General features: G+C 46.3%; 3 protein-coding genes across 6 annotated transcripts; 1 reads left to right on the forward strand and 2 right to left on the reverse strand.

Annotated features, from left to right (window-relative positions):
* The first annotated feature begins 52 nt into the window (after positions 1–52).
* GSTZ1 (glutathione S-transferase zeta 1) lies at positions 53–13,294 on the forward strand. 4 transcript variants are annotated; one of them, XR_004980370.2, is made up of 10 exons: positions 53–142; positions 3,146–3,197; positions 3,780–3,847; positions 4,665–4,745; positions 5,196–5,321; positions 5,890–5,965; positions 6,775–6,827; positions 8,111–8,160; positions 8,909–9,093; positions 10,988–13,294. XR_004980370.2 is itself a non-coding variant. In XM_036384790.2 (9 exons), exons 1-9 carry the CDS (start codon positions 119–121, stop codon positions 9,033–9,035), a joined length of 657 nt encoding a protein of 218 aa, XP_036240683.1. In that variant the 5' UTR covers positions 53–118; the 3' UTR covers positions 9,036–9,272. The 4 variants fall into 4 exon arrangements, 1 of the variants encoding a protein (XP_036240683.1); XR_004980372.2 differs by having other exon boundaries at positions 12,803–13,294; XR_004980371.2 differs by lacking the exon at positions 10,988–13,294 and adding an exon at positions 9,695–10,062.
* On the reverse strand, positions 10,048–11,777 carry LOC118687687 (uncharacterized). Its single transcript, XM_036384791.2, has 4 exons — positions 11,691–11,777; positions 11,329–11,383; positions 10,551–10,648; positions 10,048–10,415 (listed from the first exon to the last, which is right to left on the reverse strand). Exons 1-4 carry the CDS (start codon positions 11,707–11,709, stop codon positions 10,201–10,203), a joined length of 387 nt encoding a protein of 128 aa, XP_036240684.1. The 5' UTR covers positions 11,710–11,777; the 3' UTR covers positions 10,048–10,200.
* Positions 12,076–13,984, reverse strand: LOC118687347 (actin-fragmin kinase-like). Its single transcript, XM_036384272.2, has 3 exons — positions 13,741–13,984; positions 13,007–13,194; positions 12,076–12,279 (listed from the first exon to the last, which is right to left on the reverse strand). The coding sequence occupies exons 1-3, from the start codon at positions 13,832–13,834 to the stop codon at positions 12,076–12,078; spliced, it is 486 nt and encodes a 161-aa protein (XP_036240165.1). The 5' UTR covers positions 13,835–13,984.
* Positions 13,985–14,695: the final 711 nt, after the last annotated feature.

Raw genomic sequence — 14,695 nt, forward strand, 5'->3', positions numbered from 1 at the left:
GCGCCGGGCGCGGCGCATGCTGGGCCGGAGTGCGGCGGGCGCGGGGCACGCCGGGGGATGCAGTCCCGGCCATGCGGTGCCGGCAGCCGCCGAGCCCTGAGCGCAGGCCGGGACGGCGATGAGCGCCGCCGCCGCCGCCAAGGTACGCGGCGCTGGCTCCGCGCTCTCTCCGCGGGCGGGAGGGGAGCGGGGGGCGATGGCGGCGCCACGACCGGTGGGAGCGGGGCTTGGGGCGGCGGCTCTCCGCCTTCGGCCTGCGCGGGCCTCGCTCGGTTCGGCCTCGTCGCCGGCTGTGGCTTTTGGTACCGCGGGAAGGCCGGGATGGTGGGTCCCGGGAGGAGCGCGCCCCCGCTGCCCCGGCCTGCACCCGTGTCTCTGTCGCAATGGAAAGTAAGGAATTTAACCTCGTGCAAAATAAAATGCTTCAGTGTGCCGATGCTTTTAGCCGTGCTCCTTACTTAGCATATTTTATTGGCGTGCACTGTTCACACCAATTCCTGCTGAAGAGAGATACTTAGAATTTAGGAGCAAATCTGTTCTTTCTGCTTTCCATTTGAACCCAGCAGGGTACAAGCTGTGCCTTTCGGGCACCGAGGTGTCCCCTGCGGCAGCCCCCAAGGAGCAGTGTATGTGTGCAGGCTGCTGGGCTTGGTGGGTCTCAGGAAAGGTGAGAGATTTGGCCTTTCCAAGTGCATCCCATTTATCCCCCTGGAAAAAGGTGATGTGCAGAGTAGACCGTACTACTCTGAAGAAGACAGAAAACCTAAGAGGTCAACATATAAAGTTAGGGGCGTTTCTTCTGTCTTTCACAACAGGGAAGTGTGTTTCCCAAATTTTTACTCTGGACTGGTATTTAAGCCCAAACTTTCCTCACTGATTGCCAGAAATGAAAACAGAACCAAACCAGAGCTCTCAGTAGATATCAAGCAAACCCTGTCCTCCTGCATCATCCCAGCTCCAACCAGGCTAAGCTGCAGGGTTTGGGGATTTTATCTCACAGGGTTGTAAATGCCGGAAATTCTTTCCTGAGACTTCCTTGGACCATACTCAGCATTTCCTCAGAGGAAATGCTGACAGTGTTGCTCTGGGATCTGTCCACTAAGGAGAAAACATTTCTGTTGTCTGTAGTCTTTACTTAGCTGATTATTTTTGCCTGTGATCTGCCCTGCTGATTGGAGCAAAACAGCATGAACTCAAGAGATCACTCCATGCCCCAGCCTCTGGAGACAGTTCCCAGCTGAACGTTGGGTTGGTTTCCATGTTCTTTTTTGTGAAATCCCCCAGGGCCTTGAAATTATAGAGCAAGGCAATTAGCATAGCACAGTTTATTCCAAATGATAGCATAGGCTGTAAAACCAAAAAAGAACTGCAGAGAGAATCAGGAGAAATGTCTCTGCTGGCTGAGAGGCCAGAGTCCAAAATAGACATAGTGAAGGACATGAATTTCTGAGCCAAAAAATCATTAGCAAGGTCCTCAGGAAATGAAAGTAAAATTAGTATCTCATGACTGCTCTATTTTCTCTTTTGAAGCCATAGTTTCTGTTTCTTTCCCTGAAACTCACCAGGCTAGACATTTGAAAAATGAACATAGCTGATATTTCTAATGCCCTGATCCCAGGAGAATTTAAGAAAACCAGTAAATATATTATCCACTTAAGTGTTACCAGTACTTTCCATCTCTTTCCTCCTCACTTATAAATCTGAGTAATTTAGTCAAAGACATACCTCATTTGAAGTTATTTGAGCCAATCTAAACCATAAGAGAAGCATGAACTTTACAAAGAGGACTGGAGCACAGAGATCACCAGTGTCTCTGGTTTTCTGTTGACAGACTATAATTGAGCATATCTGTGCATTCTTTTGTCTTGCTGCTAAATCTCTGGAAAAACTTCCATGCATTTTGGGTGGGTAGAGACACAGAGAGATCTATGGCATGCCATGGCATCTGTGTAAGCAAGGAGAGACATGATTACAGGTTTATTTAGAGACATACAGGGGTACCAATTTCCTGTGCGGAAAGAAAAAGCTCTCACACAAAAAAATGTGCAGTCTTTTATTTTACATGGAGTTGGTCTGAGGGCAGAATAGCAGCTTCTCCCATATCTGGAATGTAGAAAATCCCCTGTACTGGCCAATACTGGTGGGAGGGGAGCTACAGGAGCACACCATGGAATCTTCCTGCAAAGGCAGCCCATTCCCAGAGCTAGCAATCATTCCCTAGTGAAAAATAAATTCTGCATGCAGTTTTGGTTTTTTGTTCTCCAGGGTTAGATTTCTGCATTGGCAACTGGTGACAATTTGTGAGGCTCTCCAGACACCTTATTTATTTCTGGATGAAAAGCCATGGAAATAAGAATGGTTCCCATATGCGCTTCCAAGCTTAAATCTCGTTAATGGTTTTGATATAATGGTTTTTGGGAGAGGGTGACTGCAGTGACTCAGGATTGAATCTAATTGGCTGGTTTTTGTGTCCTGGGCACAGACTGGGGGCAAAGTCCTTATTGGTTTTAAGAGAGAAGCCTTCCCCCATGCCAGCTGAGTTAAAAGGGAAAACACAGACGTTGTTTTTATTTCGTGGAGGCAACTGCACACACTTACCATGGCATCTGAAAAGGTGAGAGTTTGGACAGGGTGGAAGCATCTGGGAAGGCTGCCTTAGTCTCATAGTTCAGGTAGAGATGAATTGTCTGTCTTCATGGCTTTCAGCTCGAACAGCAGAAGCTCTTATTGCTTGGAAAGAAATCTGGCTTTTCCCTGCATGGCTGCAAAAGCTATTTCATATCATAGAAATACCCAGGTGCTTGGCACAATCAGTACAGAAATTGTTTCAGAAATCTAAGATGGGACAGAAGTTAGCAATATTGGATAGGGACAAAGAGGGAAGCTTTATAGGGACTAATTTCAAGGTCATTTCTGCATTGCTGGAAACATCATGTGCAACTGGATAATGAGAAGGCTATTATGAGAGACAGTGATGCTACCTGTATGCCCAAATCAGGAACAGTTACTTTCAGAAAGGAGCCCTCTCCTCCAAACATTGCTCTCCCCTTAGAGTTCCTGAAATGCCTTCTGCTCATGCATTCTTTTCCTTACAGTCAATACCCTGGTGCTCCCAGCATATAACCTTTTATCTTTCTCTTCTCAGCCAATACTTTACAGCTATTTCCGAAGTTCCTGTTCTTGGAGAGTGCGAATCGGTAAGATTCAGTGTTCATCTCTCTTTTTTTTTGTCTCAGTATTGCAGCATTCTCCCCTTCACTAACCCAATTAATCAATTACTTATTAACAGAGAGGTCAGCAAACATGAGCCTGGAACAGTGAGGCATCTCCCCGTGGGGAGGGTGGGGAAGAGACCATCTTACCTGGGGCAGGTGGAATAGAGGGGAACAGATAAGAGGGCTTCATGATACTACCTCAGACTCTGGCCTGCCCTGGTCATGAGAGCTAAGCAGGGCTGGGAATGGTCCCTACTTGTACTGAGACAGAAAGGTTTTAAAGCTGAGCACATGGTCCTGCCCTCTATAAGCTGAATCAGGAAGGGCTGTGCTGCAAAAAGTTGCAAAGCTTATTTTGAAAAATGCAGTGGTTTTGGCAGGACTGGTCTTTAGTACTTTGGTCATTCGTGTGCTGGAGTACTGTCTTCTCAGTGGACTCAGGCCACCCTCCTTGAGGGAGAGGGTCATTTTTCCAAATGTAGATGCTAACATTTTTCTGAACCCGTTACCAATGAAACTGGTCCCATTGTAGCTGTCTGAAGCTGTACACTCTGCTCTCCCTAGCACTGGCTCTGAAAGGAATTTCTTATGACCTGGTCCCAGTGAACCTCATTAAGGATGGAGGACAGCAGGTAAGGATAAAAATACCACTGCTCTCTCCAGGGTACTGAACTTGGGGATCATGAGGAGACTTGAGATTAGCACTAGAAAGTTCACAGGCAAAGTTACTGAATTCCTCACCACTTCTTTGTAATTAATAGTTGCTTTCAGCCAGTATTCCCTGCCATGTGACACAGGAGGAGAATATGACTACAGGAGACTAGAGGCTTTTTCCTCTCTCAAACATTTGTGACTGAATCCATAAGGCTGAAGATCTTTTGCTTACCCTGATACAACTAAATATATCTCGAGCACAGACTTCAGAGAAGCTGCCCCACACTTAAAACAGACTCAGCCTGATTCAATTAGCAACAGAAGATGCATGGAGGCAGGGATGTACAAAAAATGCTAAATTATATTGCAGGGGGTTGAAAAGGGCCTGCAAAAGGAAGAGGTGGCTTGCCAAAAGAGATCTTCACTGAGGCCTTACTTGGGGGTCCGTAGGAGGGAGTTGTGCACCTCGTGGTACCACGGGCTCAATGGGTTGGTATGGGCTAAGGCAGAGTTGGACAACTGGGACAGTAATGGTGGCACTGATGCAGTACCACTGGGCATTGCAGTGGTGCTTTATCAAGAGATAATGCAGTCTGGGCCAGGATGCAGTGATCCCTGAGCCCTAGTGAGAGCTTAGTAGGCTAATAGTACAGCATAATTTACTGCAAAGATTAATATTAAGGTAGAGAGAAAAAAGAAGAAGGAAAACAAATTTGGTGACTGGGTTCTGGGAGAAGAAAACAAGGAAGAAGAATTTCTCATTGCTGTAGAGTAATTTCAGGTTTGTTTCCACAGTTTTCTGCTGAATTCAAGGCACTGAATCCAATGCAGCAAGTCCCAGCCTTGAAAATTGATGGCATCATCCTTTCTCAGTCGGTGAGTTATGAGCCACATCCCTGTTAACCTTTCACTCCAGCCTGCTGCCCAATCTGGATGGGATGGCTTTGTCCCATCTTTTTCCCCAGAGCTCTCACCTATACATGGGAAAAGAGCTGGCATTTATGGTCCCACTTGGGAAGAGAAATAGCACATATTCCCGGATGGGAAACTACTGTCAAGGATTTAAGTTCAATTCTCCACCTTTCACTAAGCAGTTTGTAATCTGATTTTGATGGCTGTTCCATGGTTTGCCTGAAATTACAGCTGGACCAAATGACAAGGTCACAGGCAGATGTCAGAGAGGTTATTCTGTTCTTTGGGTTGGTAACAAACTGCATTCAAAAGCTATTGTATTGTCTTGGATCGGCTCCCCTTTCCCAGGTGTCCAGGATGTGAAGTTTTCCTTGGCTCTGCAATAACCTCCCATTATCTCTTTGTTCATTACAGCTAGCTATAATTAATTACCTTGAAGAGACACATCCTAACCCCAGGCTTCTGCCCCAAGATCCAAAGAAGAGAGCCCAAGTCAGAATGATCGCTGATCACATTGCCTCTGGCATTCAGCCACTCCAGGTACTGCCATGTCAGATCCATGCAAGTGAGAAAATCAGAAAGAATTTATGTCTCTGAAATTCTCAATCTCCTTAAATTGTTGCCAGCCAACCAGGTGGCAGAACTTCAGACTGGTGTGGTAGCAGATAAAACCTGCTTAACCTCTGCCTGATCTAGATACCAATGGCACCAATACAGTATTTCCAACACAGCAAATACTAGAGCATCCCAGGGTTCTTTCCAGAAAGAGCTGAATCCATATGGTTTTACTGCTGAGTGTAGGATGTTTTAGGAAGAAGAGAATTGAGCAGCTGAAAAGGAAGAGGCAAAGGGATACCCTGGCAACTGTTACAGAAGGGTAGTGCCAAGAGAAGGATACAGCAGGGTGTGTGATTTGGTGCAGGTGAGGTCAGGGCTGACCCAACCAAGTGAGCTCAGGCCAGCCTTGGCAACTGAGTTCAGGCAACCCCTGAACTCAGGGGTCCAGCCTTGGCAACTCGTCATCTCCCCCCTCCTCCACTGGATGACACAGTGGGTAAGATCCAGCCAGCAGTAGTTATCTAACCTAGAGATTGCTTTGCCTTCACAGAACCTGAGTGTCCTGAAACAAATGGGGGATAAAAAAATGGAATGGGCTCAGAACTGTATCACGTCTGGCTTTCAAGGTACATCCCACATCCAAAATGATCAGTATTTCGCCTGACCTTACAAAATGCTGCACCACTGGCATTCTACTTGCCTTTTTCAAGTAGAACCACAGATATTCCTAGGCTGGTGTGCTAGGGTCCTGCCTTGCTGGCAGAGACAGTGCTCTCCCTGCCCAGAGTCTTGTCCAGGACTGGTAGCTCCCCAGAATCTCAGAGGAAAGATGTGCACAGAACACTTCCACTGCTGCACATGGAAGAGGGGAAGCCTGGTGCCATCCTGCACATTGCAGCAGTTGATTCATTCTGAAGCACCAGGGCTCACAGCACTTCTAAAGTTCTTCATATACATAGATAGATAGGCTTTTGTAATTGGACACCTAATAGCAAACTCCCACAAGTTTAGCAAGTAGCAGAGTATTTCTTTGCCTTTTGGAGAGAAATAAAGTGCTTTTTGTTCCCTCAAAATCCTTCCTCCCCATGTGTCACAATGACAGGCCCATCTTCACTTCGTGACAGACACAAACTGACTGAACCTTTGCATTTTTCCCCTCCCCAATCATGTATTTCTACATTAACCTCATAGTATTTCAAGTGCATTGTCTAAAGCAGCTGAAATCACCCTGGGTCCAAAAAAGCTGAAGAACCCTAAAGACTCCCATAACTATAGTAAGATTTCCGTTCCTTCTAGTTTCTCCCAAAATACTCCTTTTTCATATTCTGCTCGGGGTTAAGATGCCCTTGTACCTAATTCCAGTCTAGAAAGTGTTTGGTGTCCCTTTCAATTGACTTTCCAATGCCTCATTCCAGTGTACCACCTCTCTTGACAGCACTGGAGCAGATTCTGCACAACACTGCTGGACACTACTGTGTGGGGGATGAAGTAAGTATCTGAGAGAGCCCTGTGTGCTACTGCAGGACTGAAAAGCCCAGTACCTTCCCCTAAATGAGGAAAGAAAATTAGTTGAGGAGACAAGAGCACAACTCCATCCAGTGCCTAGAATTACATGCAGTGCCTTCACCATAAAGAACAGCTGCATGGATGCTACTTAGGCCATTTCTGACTGGCAGGGAGTTATGGAGATGTTTATTTGTCCCTGCCTATAGCCTGCTGGTGGCCAGATTCTGCAGCTGTATCTAGGATCTGGCTGGTACTAGACGATGTGGAAAAAGATGATCTATCATTTCATCTTTATGGGAATTGGTCTTCAACATGTCCTGACATCTGGACAAAGCTTGGCTCAAGAAACTGGGTTCAGTTCTTAGCTCTGTTCTATGGAACCTTTAACCAGCTTGTATTTTTCTGCTCTGATCATCCAGTTTTAACTGGACAGATTTCTGGACAATGTACAGATTTCTCAGAGCTCACATAAAAGCTGTTCTGCCCCTTACCAAACTAGAGGTATCTCAGGTCTTTTCCATTAATTAGTTCTGCTGCCAGGTAAAAGATCTTTCCTATAAAGGCCTTAGAAAAAAGGAAGGCTCCAGCATTATTCTGGGATGCAGAGAATTGTATAGTAGCAGCCTTATGGAGCCCTTGGTAGGCAAAGGCTACTTACAAGATCTAATGTTGGAGAATAACATGTGCTTTGAGAGGCACCCAGGGCTTTGTGACCTGGGGAGCAGGGTGGGAGCAGCTGCCTCTCTCTGTGCGGACAGGCAGCCAGCAGCACTGCCATTAAGTCTTCCTTTCAGATTGCAAGTCTCTGAGCCTGTGTACAGAGGCCCTATCACATACCAAGTCTTGACATTGGCAGGACCTGCTTTATACTCCTGCAGTGCAAACAAGCAAAATTTATTTAACTTTTTCCAGCCACGCAAACACCCCTCTCCCTCCATCACCTCCCTCTGCAGCTTGCCAGCAGATGTGTTGGCTTAGAGGCAGTTGCCATAGAAGCACAGTGTCCTTGAGGTCATAATGATCAGCTGGTAAATATAAAGCTCCCTAAAAGCTTAGGTCTTCTCCTAGTAACTGCAATGAAGTTCTTTTTCTTGTACTGTTGCTGTAGTATTAATGCTGAATTAAATAATTAGATCATCATGACAACTCCTCTGTACTGGCTGACAAAATAATTTCTGTCCTGGTCTTAAAGTCTGCCACCACTGGGAAGTGTGAGGGGACAGGCTCTGAGTTATTCTAACCTCTTTTCTCTGCTATATTTGCAGGTTTCCATGGCTGATCTGTGTTTAGTGCCTCAAGTTGCCAATGCTGAAAGGTAATTAAGGCTAAGTATGAGATATTCTTCAACACACCTACTTATGCTGGGCTTAAGGTAGAGCTTACCTTCTGCTGCTCCTTATGCCTGTTAGAAAGCGTCCCTCCTGCCTGCCCTATCCACTTATGTTTCTTCTCTCTACAAATTTTCCTACTTCATAAATACTGTCTCTTTTGGAAGTAATGAATTGTGGTCTCCTTTTAGAGGCCCCTGGGGAAACCTGATCTATCACCTTAGAAAAGCTGAGGTTGCCCACACTCCATGTTCTCTGTCCCCGTTTGCTTTATTCTTACACTGTACACAGAAAGAAGAGATTAATCAGACTTTATTTAAAGCCTTAAACCCATACAAGTAGGCTGCATGATTCCCAGGAAAAGCAGGGTCATCCTACCTTGTGCTGCACATTACATAAAAATCTAGTGAAAATCACACAATGACAGAATCATTGGGGTTGGAAGGGAATTCTGGAGGTCACCCAGTCCATTTTCCCTGCTAGAGGAAGTGGCACAGGATTGCATCCAGCTTGGTTTTGAGTATCTCTAGAGAGGGAGACTTTACAACCTCTCCAGGCACTGATTAATCTCTCTAGCATTTGTTTGTAAACCTACAAGGATGAACCTTTTCTGTTAGTGTAAATGCCTGTGAGATTCTCCCATACTAGGCAGGCCTATAACACTGCTCTGCACTTCTGCTCACTGCTGCACTGCCTCTCCAACTCAGTACTTTGCAAATTGTTTTCCTTTTACAGATTCAAAGTGGACATGGGTCCATATCCCACAATAACCAGAATAAATAAAGCTCTCTTGGAGTTAGAGGCCTTCAAAATAAGCCACCCTTCCCGGCAGCCAGATACTCCTGCAGAGCTGCGAGCTTGAAGCCTTTCTACTCATTAAATCTGCAAAGCTGCCATGATAAAGAAGACAACACCTACAGGTTGAGTATGACTTTAGTGCCAGTGCCTTCCCTTTTGTCTGGGTGGGAAGGACAGAGGACCTGGAAATAGTGTGGATGACTTACAGGAGCTATGCCTGTGCTGGAATACGTGCAGCTACTAGTTTTTTCTATGCAGTCTATCTCCATGAAGCAGATTAAAGCAGAAGTATCCATAATGATCAGAAGTTCCCTCTGTATGGCTTTGGGTTGGGGAATGTGACCACAAACAACTGTGAGGCATTGAGTCAATTCTGTGTTCCCCACAGGGGCTACTTCTTTCTACCATCTACAGAAAGAGCATCAGGGAATCAGTGTACAGTGTGCTTACCCTTGGAGCTGCCTCAGAGCCACAGCACAGTCATCAGCTCCATGGATATAAACAATCAGATCTAGTCTCTGATGGAAGATAGCTTAACTCTTGTTGGGGTCTTGAAAGAGCCAAGTTGGCAGCTCTGTCACCCCTTGCAATAATAAGAGCAGTCACATGGATTTTATAAAAAGTCTACCTAGAGCAAAGCTAGGTGATGGTGCCTTAGACAGCAAGGCACAACCAGCTCTCTTCCCTACAATGAAAATTATGTTCTCTTTTTCTCATCCTCAGATACTGCTCTAGGTGGTTTCCTAGCCTTCAGCTGCAGACTGTTGCCCAAGGAAATCCCACCCCAGATTCCCTCCAAACCAGAACCATGCCTGTATTTTTACTGTAAAATAGCAGCAGTAAATACCATTTCACTCATCCCAAATGAAACCAAACACCTAAGTCACCCACAATGCTGAAAGCACCCTGGGAATTCCAGCGAAAAACCTGTAGGGGAAGAAAGGAACCCATAACCTTTGTCTGTGTTCTTGTGCAGAGTCAGCTCAGATCCCACTGAATGTTTTGGCACCTGAGCCCAGATATATGTATATATGTATACAAGTACCCTAGGAAAACAATACCCATGGCCTTCAGACCTTACAAACCCACAGTCTCTTGTACCAAGGTGCCATTCACCTACATACAGATACCTGGACTGCCAAGTTGCTTAGACTCATTTATTGCCATCCATGTCTGTATCTAGGCTGGTGAAGAGCCTTGCTGTTCAAGCTCATTCTGTGAATCATGCATTATCCTAGGTCCAGCTGGATCTTGAGGGTGCTGTTATAAAAGGTCCCAGCACAGTTGGAGCCCCCAAAGACCAACACCGTGTGCAGCTTCTGCTCCTCTTTGTTCTCCTTGTCCATATCCATCAAGTGGGCAGGAGTCAGGTCAAGCAATGTGTGGCCAGCTCGGGGAACAGAGCAGAGGTCGTGATGGATCACTGTGCTCCATGAAAGAGTGTCTGAAGTGGAAAGGAGATATCAATATCAACAAGCCCATTCCTAGTGCAAGGGATGAGACACATGAACTAGACTAGATGTTCAGAAACACCACTGCAGCCCCAGAGCTATCAAAACAGGGCAGGAGAGTCACTCACCTAAGTGGAAGACAAAGGCATCTTGCAAGGCTCCTTTGGCATTGCAGCCTCCACTGATCAGAACCTTCTGGTCCGACACAGCCAGAGCTGCATGAAAGCTGTGACCAAAGCAAAGTCAAAAGGTGACTGCAACAAAACCTGCTGGGATGGCCTCAGTCAGCAACAGGCAGGGATTGGCAGACTTGATTAGGAGGTTGGGGGCTTAAGCTGCAGAAAGAAAGTTGACTTCTGCTTCTCTCTGCCCTGACTTGCAGAATAACCCTAAAAGAGATGTTTGCCTCTGCAGGTCAGGCCACAATCAGGCCTGAATAGCAATTAATTATCTCAGAAGGAGCTATCAAAACTCCTATGCTTTGCTCTGTGGGGTGAGATAGCAGGGTAGCTGGGCTCTGCACTGATTTAGATCATTGTTCTAGTGAGCAATTCTGTCCTTTTAGGAACAACATAGTCCTGGTACAGGAGTTTCTTCTTCTGTGTGGCACAACACCTGTCCAGGCACTGTGAAGACCAGACAGCAGGCCATACAGTTTACTAGCACACAGCAGAAAACTTACCCTAGCCTGAAAGACAGATTTCCAGGGAGACTATGGAATATCCCTGCACACCATACAGGCACCAACAGCACAGGAACTCCTGGCCCCACAGTGGAGAGAAGATCCACTGTATTTTGACTAGTGGAACAGAGATATGCAGCTGGGTCTGATCACAAGTACTGTTTAAACCTGGCTTCAAAGAGAAATGACAGAAGATAGCTCCTGGGTCTGCAAGAGAATCTTACCTACGTGCAGAAGGCTGTCCTGCCAGGAGAGGGACTGATGTGTACTCCATGAAACCTGACAGAGAAAGGCAGGTGAAATGTCCAAAAACCTCAGCCTCATAACTAGACAAAAACTTAGATACTCTGCCACATCAACAATGCCTCTGCCTTATCTGTTACCCAAACTTCTTCCAAAAAAGCCATTGTTTTTCCTTCTTTCCCTCCCTTATTGCCCCAGAAAGGGGTTTTTTTTTAACCCTAGTTTTCATCTCCATTGCCTAGTCAGTAGTTTGTATAATGCTCTTGCTATTTTCCCATTGAGCACACCTCACTCCCAAGTCCCTGTCTTGGAAAAGACCTTTTCAAGGCACAGACTTTCTTACCCAGATCCAGAATGTGCATGTCACTGAGGTAGACAGAAGTCCTCTGACCCCCAAAAATCACCAGCTTGTTTTTCAAAAGAGTAGCTGAATGCCTGGGCAGAGAGCAAACAAATTAATAAAACATCTTCAGCAAGTTCCCAAAACTTCCATTTTAGCCTTGGCCTCTTCTACTGGGCTGCCACAGCTTCAGTCTACACCTGGGACAAAATCCCATCAGGATTCACAACAGGAGGTACTGAAAATCCCAGTGCTCTAAACACAGCTCTATCTTAAAGAATACATGGTGGAGAGCAATCACCTAATATTTAAGAAATCACACTGGTGTGGGAGGGAAGATAAGCAGAGGTTTCCTGCACTATTTTGGATAGCTGGAATTAAAGCACTCTCACCCAAGCCTAGGAAGAGGCTTCTCCCCTTCTGAAATGGGCTGATACCAAATTTCATGCTCTGGATTGAAGACATAGAGCATATTGCTGCAGGGTGCAACTGCCAGTGATGCCTTTCTGGGGAAAGTTCCTCCAAAAACAAAGAGCTCCTTGTTGTAGATAGTTGCACTGTGGTAGGTGAGCGCTGGTATCCTCCCTTTAGCCTAGAAAGATTTCAATATTATTTGTTACAAGAAGTGCATTATTTACTGCATGACCCATACGAAAGGGCTCACATCATGCAATGAGTTTGACAAGTCTCAATTTTCCCTTAATGGCTCCCCTGCCAGATCTTTGCTGCACAGGCAGACAGTACATTCTTTGCATTCTTTGCACCAGAATGCTCTGATAAGAAAAGGAAGTCAGCCTCCCACACCTTCCTCAGAAGATCTCAGGGAATAGAAAGATCTCATCCAGGCTTACTCTGTAAAAGTCATTTTGTGCTTTACCAGGAAAGAGACAGATAGTCCCATGCTGACAAGGGCTCAGAATTCTGCTGTACTCAGGGCAGTTCCTGATTTGAGAAGACTGGCTCTGCACCTCAGCATCTGGTGCTGCCCTCAAGTACACCATATAAAATGAGAGGCCATTTCCCTCCACTGCTTGTACAGTACCTCCCACCACTGAGCTTGGTCAGGCAAAGCCCTCTGCAGCAGCCATTTTTTCCCATTGCTTCATTCATTGTAGGCACAGCTCCTGGTTTCTGTTCAGCATGTGGCTTTTCAACAGAGCCTCCTAATACCTGTCAAACCCAGCTATGCATCTCAGACAGCCTACACCAACAGTGGACCAACACCACTGGACTAAGGACACGTGCATATGGACTGCCACATTCAGACAGAACCTGCCGCTCCTCCTGCACTTTTGTCTTGGAAGAGATGCAGTACTCACAGCCACAAAGAGCCATTTCCAGGTGACTGTGTCCAGAATGTAAATGCTGCTGTAGTCTTTGTCCTCCCTTATGCCCCCAAAGATGTAGATCCGCTTGGTGTCAGGGTCATAGGTGGCTGTGTGACCATGCAAGCATGATGGCATGGCATTTTGTAGCTGGAGACCCACTGGAAGCCATAAATCACTGTCTGTGGGAGCAACAGCAGACACATGGTGTGGGAGTTCAAAAATGTCCTTGATTGCTCTAGATTTAAAGAATATGTCATAAAATCTTTACTCAAAACCTTGCTCCCTTTGCCTCCTCCTCTCCTTTGATTGAGCTAGAGGGAACTCATACAGAATGGTTTCTGTAAGGAATGATGGGGAATGGCAAGGTGAAAGAGAAGACCAGTGAGATACAGAAAGACACAAGGCACTGGAATTGTATCTCACACTTTCCCACCAGTCACCACACACAGACTGCAAACTGCACTGTTGCTTTTACCCCTTAAAATTCCAACTCTTTCCAGAACTTCTACCTTAGCTCCTAGAGTGCTCTCAAGTATAATCCCAGAATCTCATAAGGCACTCTATGCTGTCAGCTCAGCCTGGTGACGTGCCAGATGTGATGCCTTTGCTGTCCCCTCTATATGCACAGATCTCCAAGTACCCCCTCCCATCTGCTTGAGCTATCCTTGAGTCCCACTGTGTCCCCATTGCTTTTCACAAAGTCTGAAGTCCCCTAAAGTCCCCACCAATTTCCAGCTTCCAAAGAGCATCCCTGCAGGACTGTTGATTGACACCTTCTCCACCAATGAGAACAGCTGTCCCCAGGTCACTGAGGCACATGGCATGGCACCACCGAGGGCTGGGACTGCCTGGGGAGGGAAGAGCACAGGCCTGTGAGCAGTCAGACAGGATACCCTCAGCTCCCTCCCTTCCCTGCTGGGGAGAACGAGCCACCTGAATGCTCACAGGGGGGAAATGGTAAGACAAGGGCCCCTGCTCCCTGCAGAGGAGAAAGACATACCTCCCTGAGGAATATTTTCACTTGGCTTGGGGGAGTAATTGCTGTACTTAGAGAGACCTCAGGAGCAAGGAGCAGCTGGATGTAGGATGCATTCAGGCTGCCACTTCAGACAGGATGTCCCCCATTTACTACCCCACCTCCAGAAGTGGGTATCTCACTTGTTGTGAGTTGTGCTACCCACCCTGCACTACTCCTCATAGAGGGAGGGCTACCCAGGGACAGCTCATCAGTGCCTAAGACAGAACAATCAGAAGCCTGGAGCTGTTTCCAGAGGTATTCCTTGTACTGCTCTGTTCCTCCTCCCTTCCCCTCCCAGGACCCTGCAGTTGGCTGAGCAAGCTAAAAAAATATTTTTAAAATCAAAGTCTATTTCATATCTTACCTTTTTTCCTCAAAGAGCTATGTACCCAGAGGTGTGCCTGAGATTCAGAGGGGCTAAAGAAACATATTTGAGAGCCTGACAGTACTGGAAGCACTGGTGGCAATTACATGAAGAGGAACAGTATATACACATGACCTACTTGTTATTCTTGATCACTGGGGAGATACAGGATGAAGCATGGGAGGCTTCTGATATTGAAGGGAAGAAATATCATCACTGAGTGACTGATAAGACAAACCAGGGTCTAGGAACCAAATCCTCACCTTCCAACTCCTTCACTGCCAGATCTGCAGAGGGA

This window comes from Molothrus ater, chromosome 6, assembly GCF_012460135.2.
Source record: "Molothrus ater isolate BHLD 08-10-18 breed brown headed cowbird chromosome 6, BPBGC_Mater_1.1, whole genome shotgun sequence".
Lineage (NCBI taxonomy): Eukaryota > Metazoa > Chordata > Aves > Passeriformes > Icteridae > Molothrus > Molothrus ater.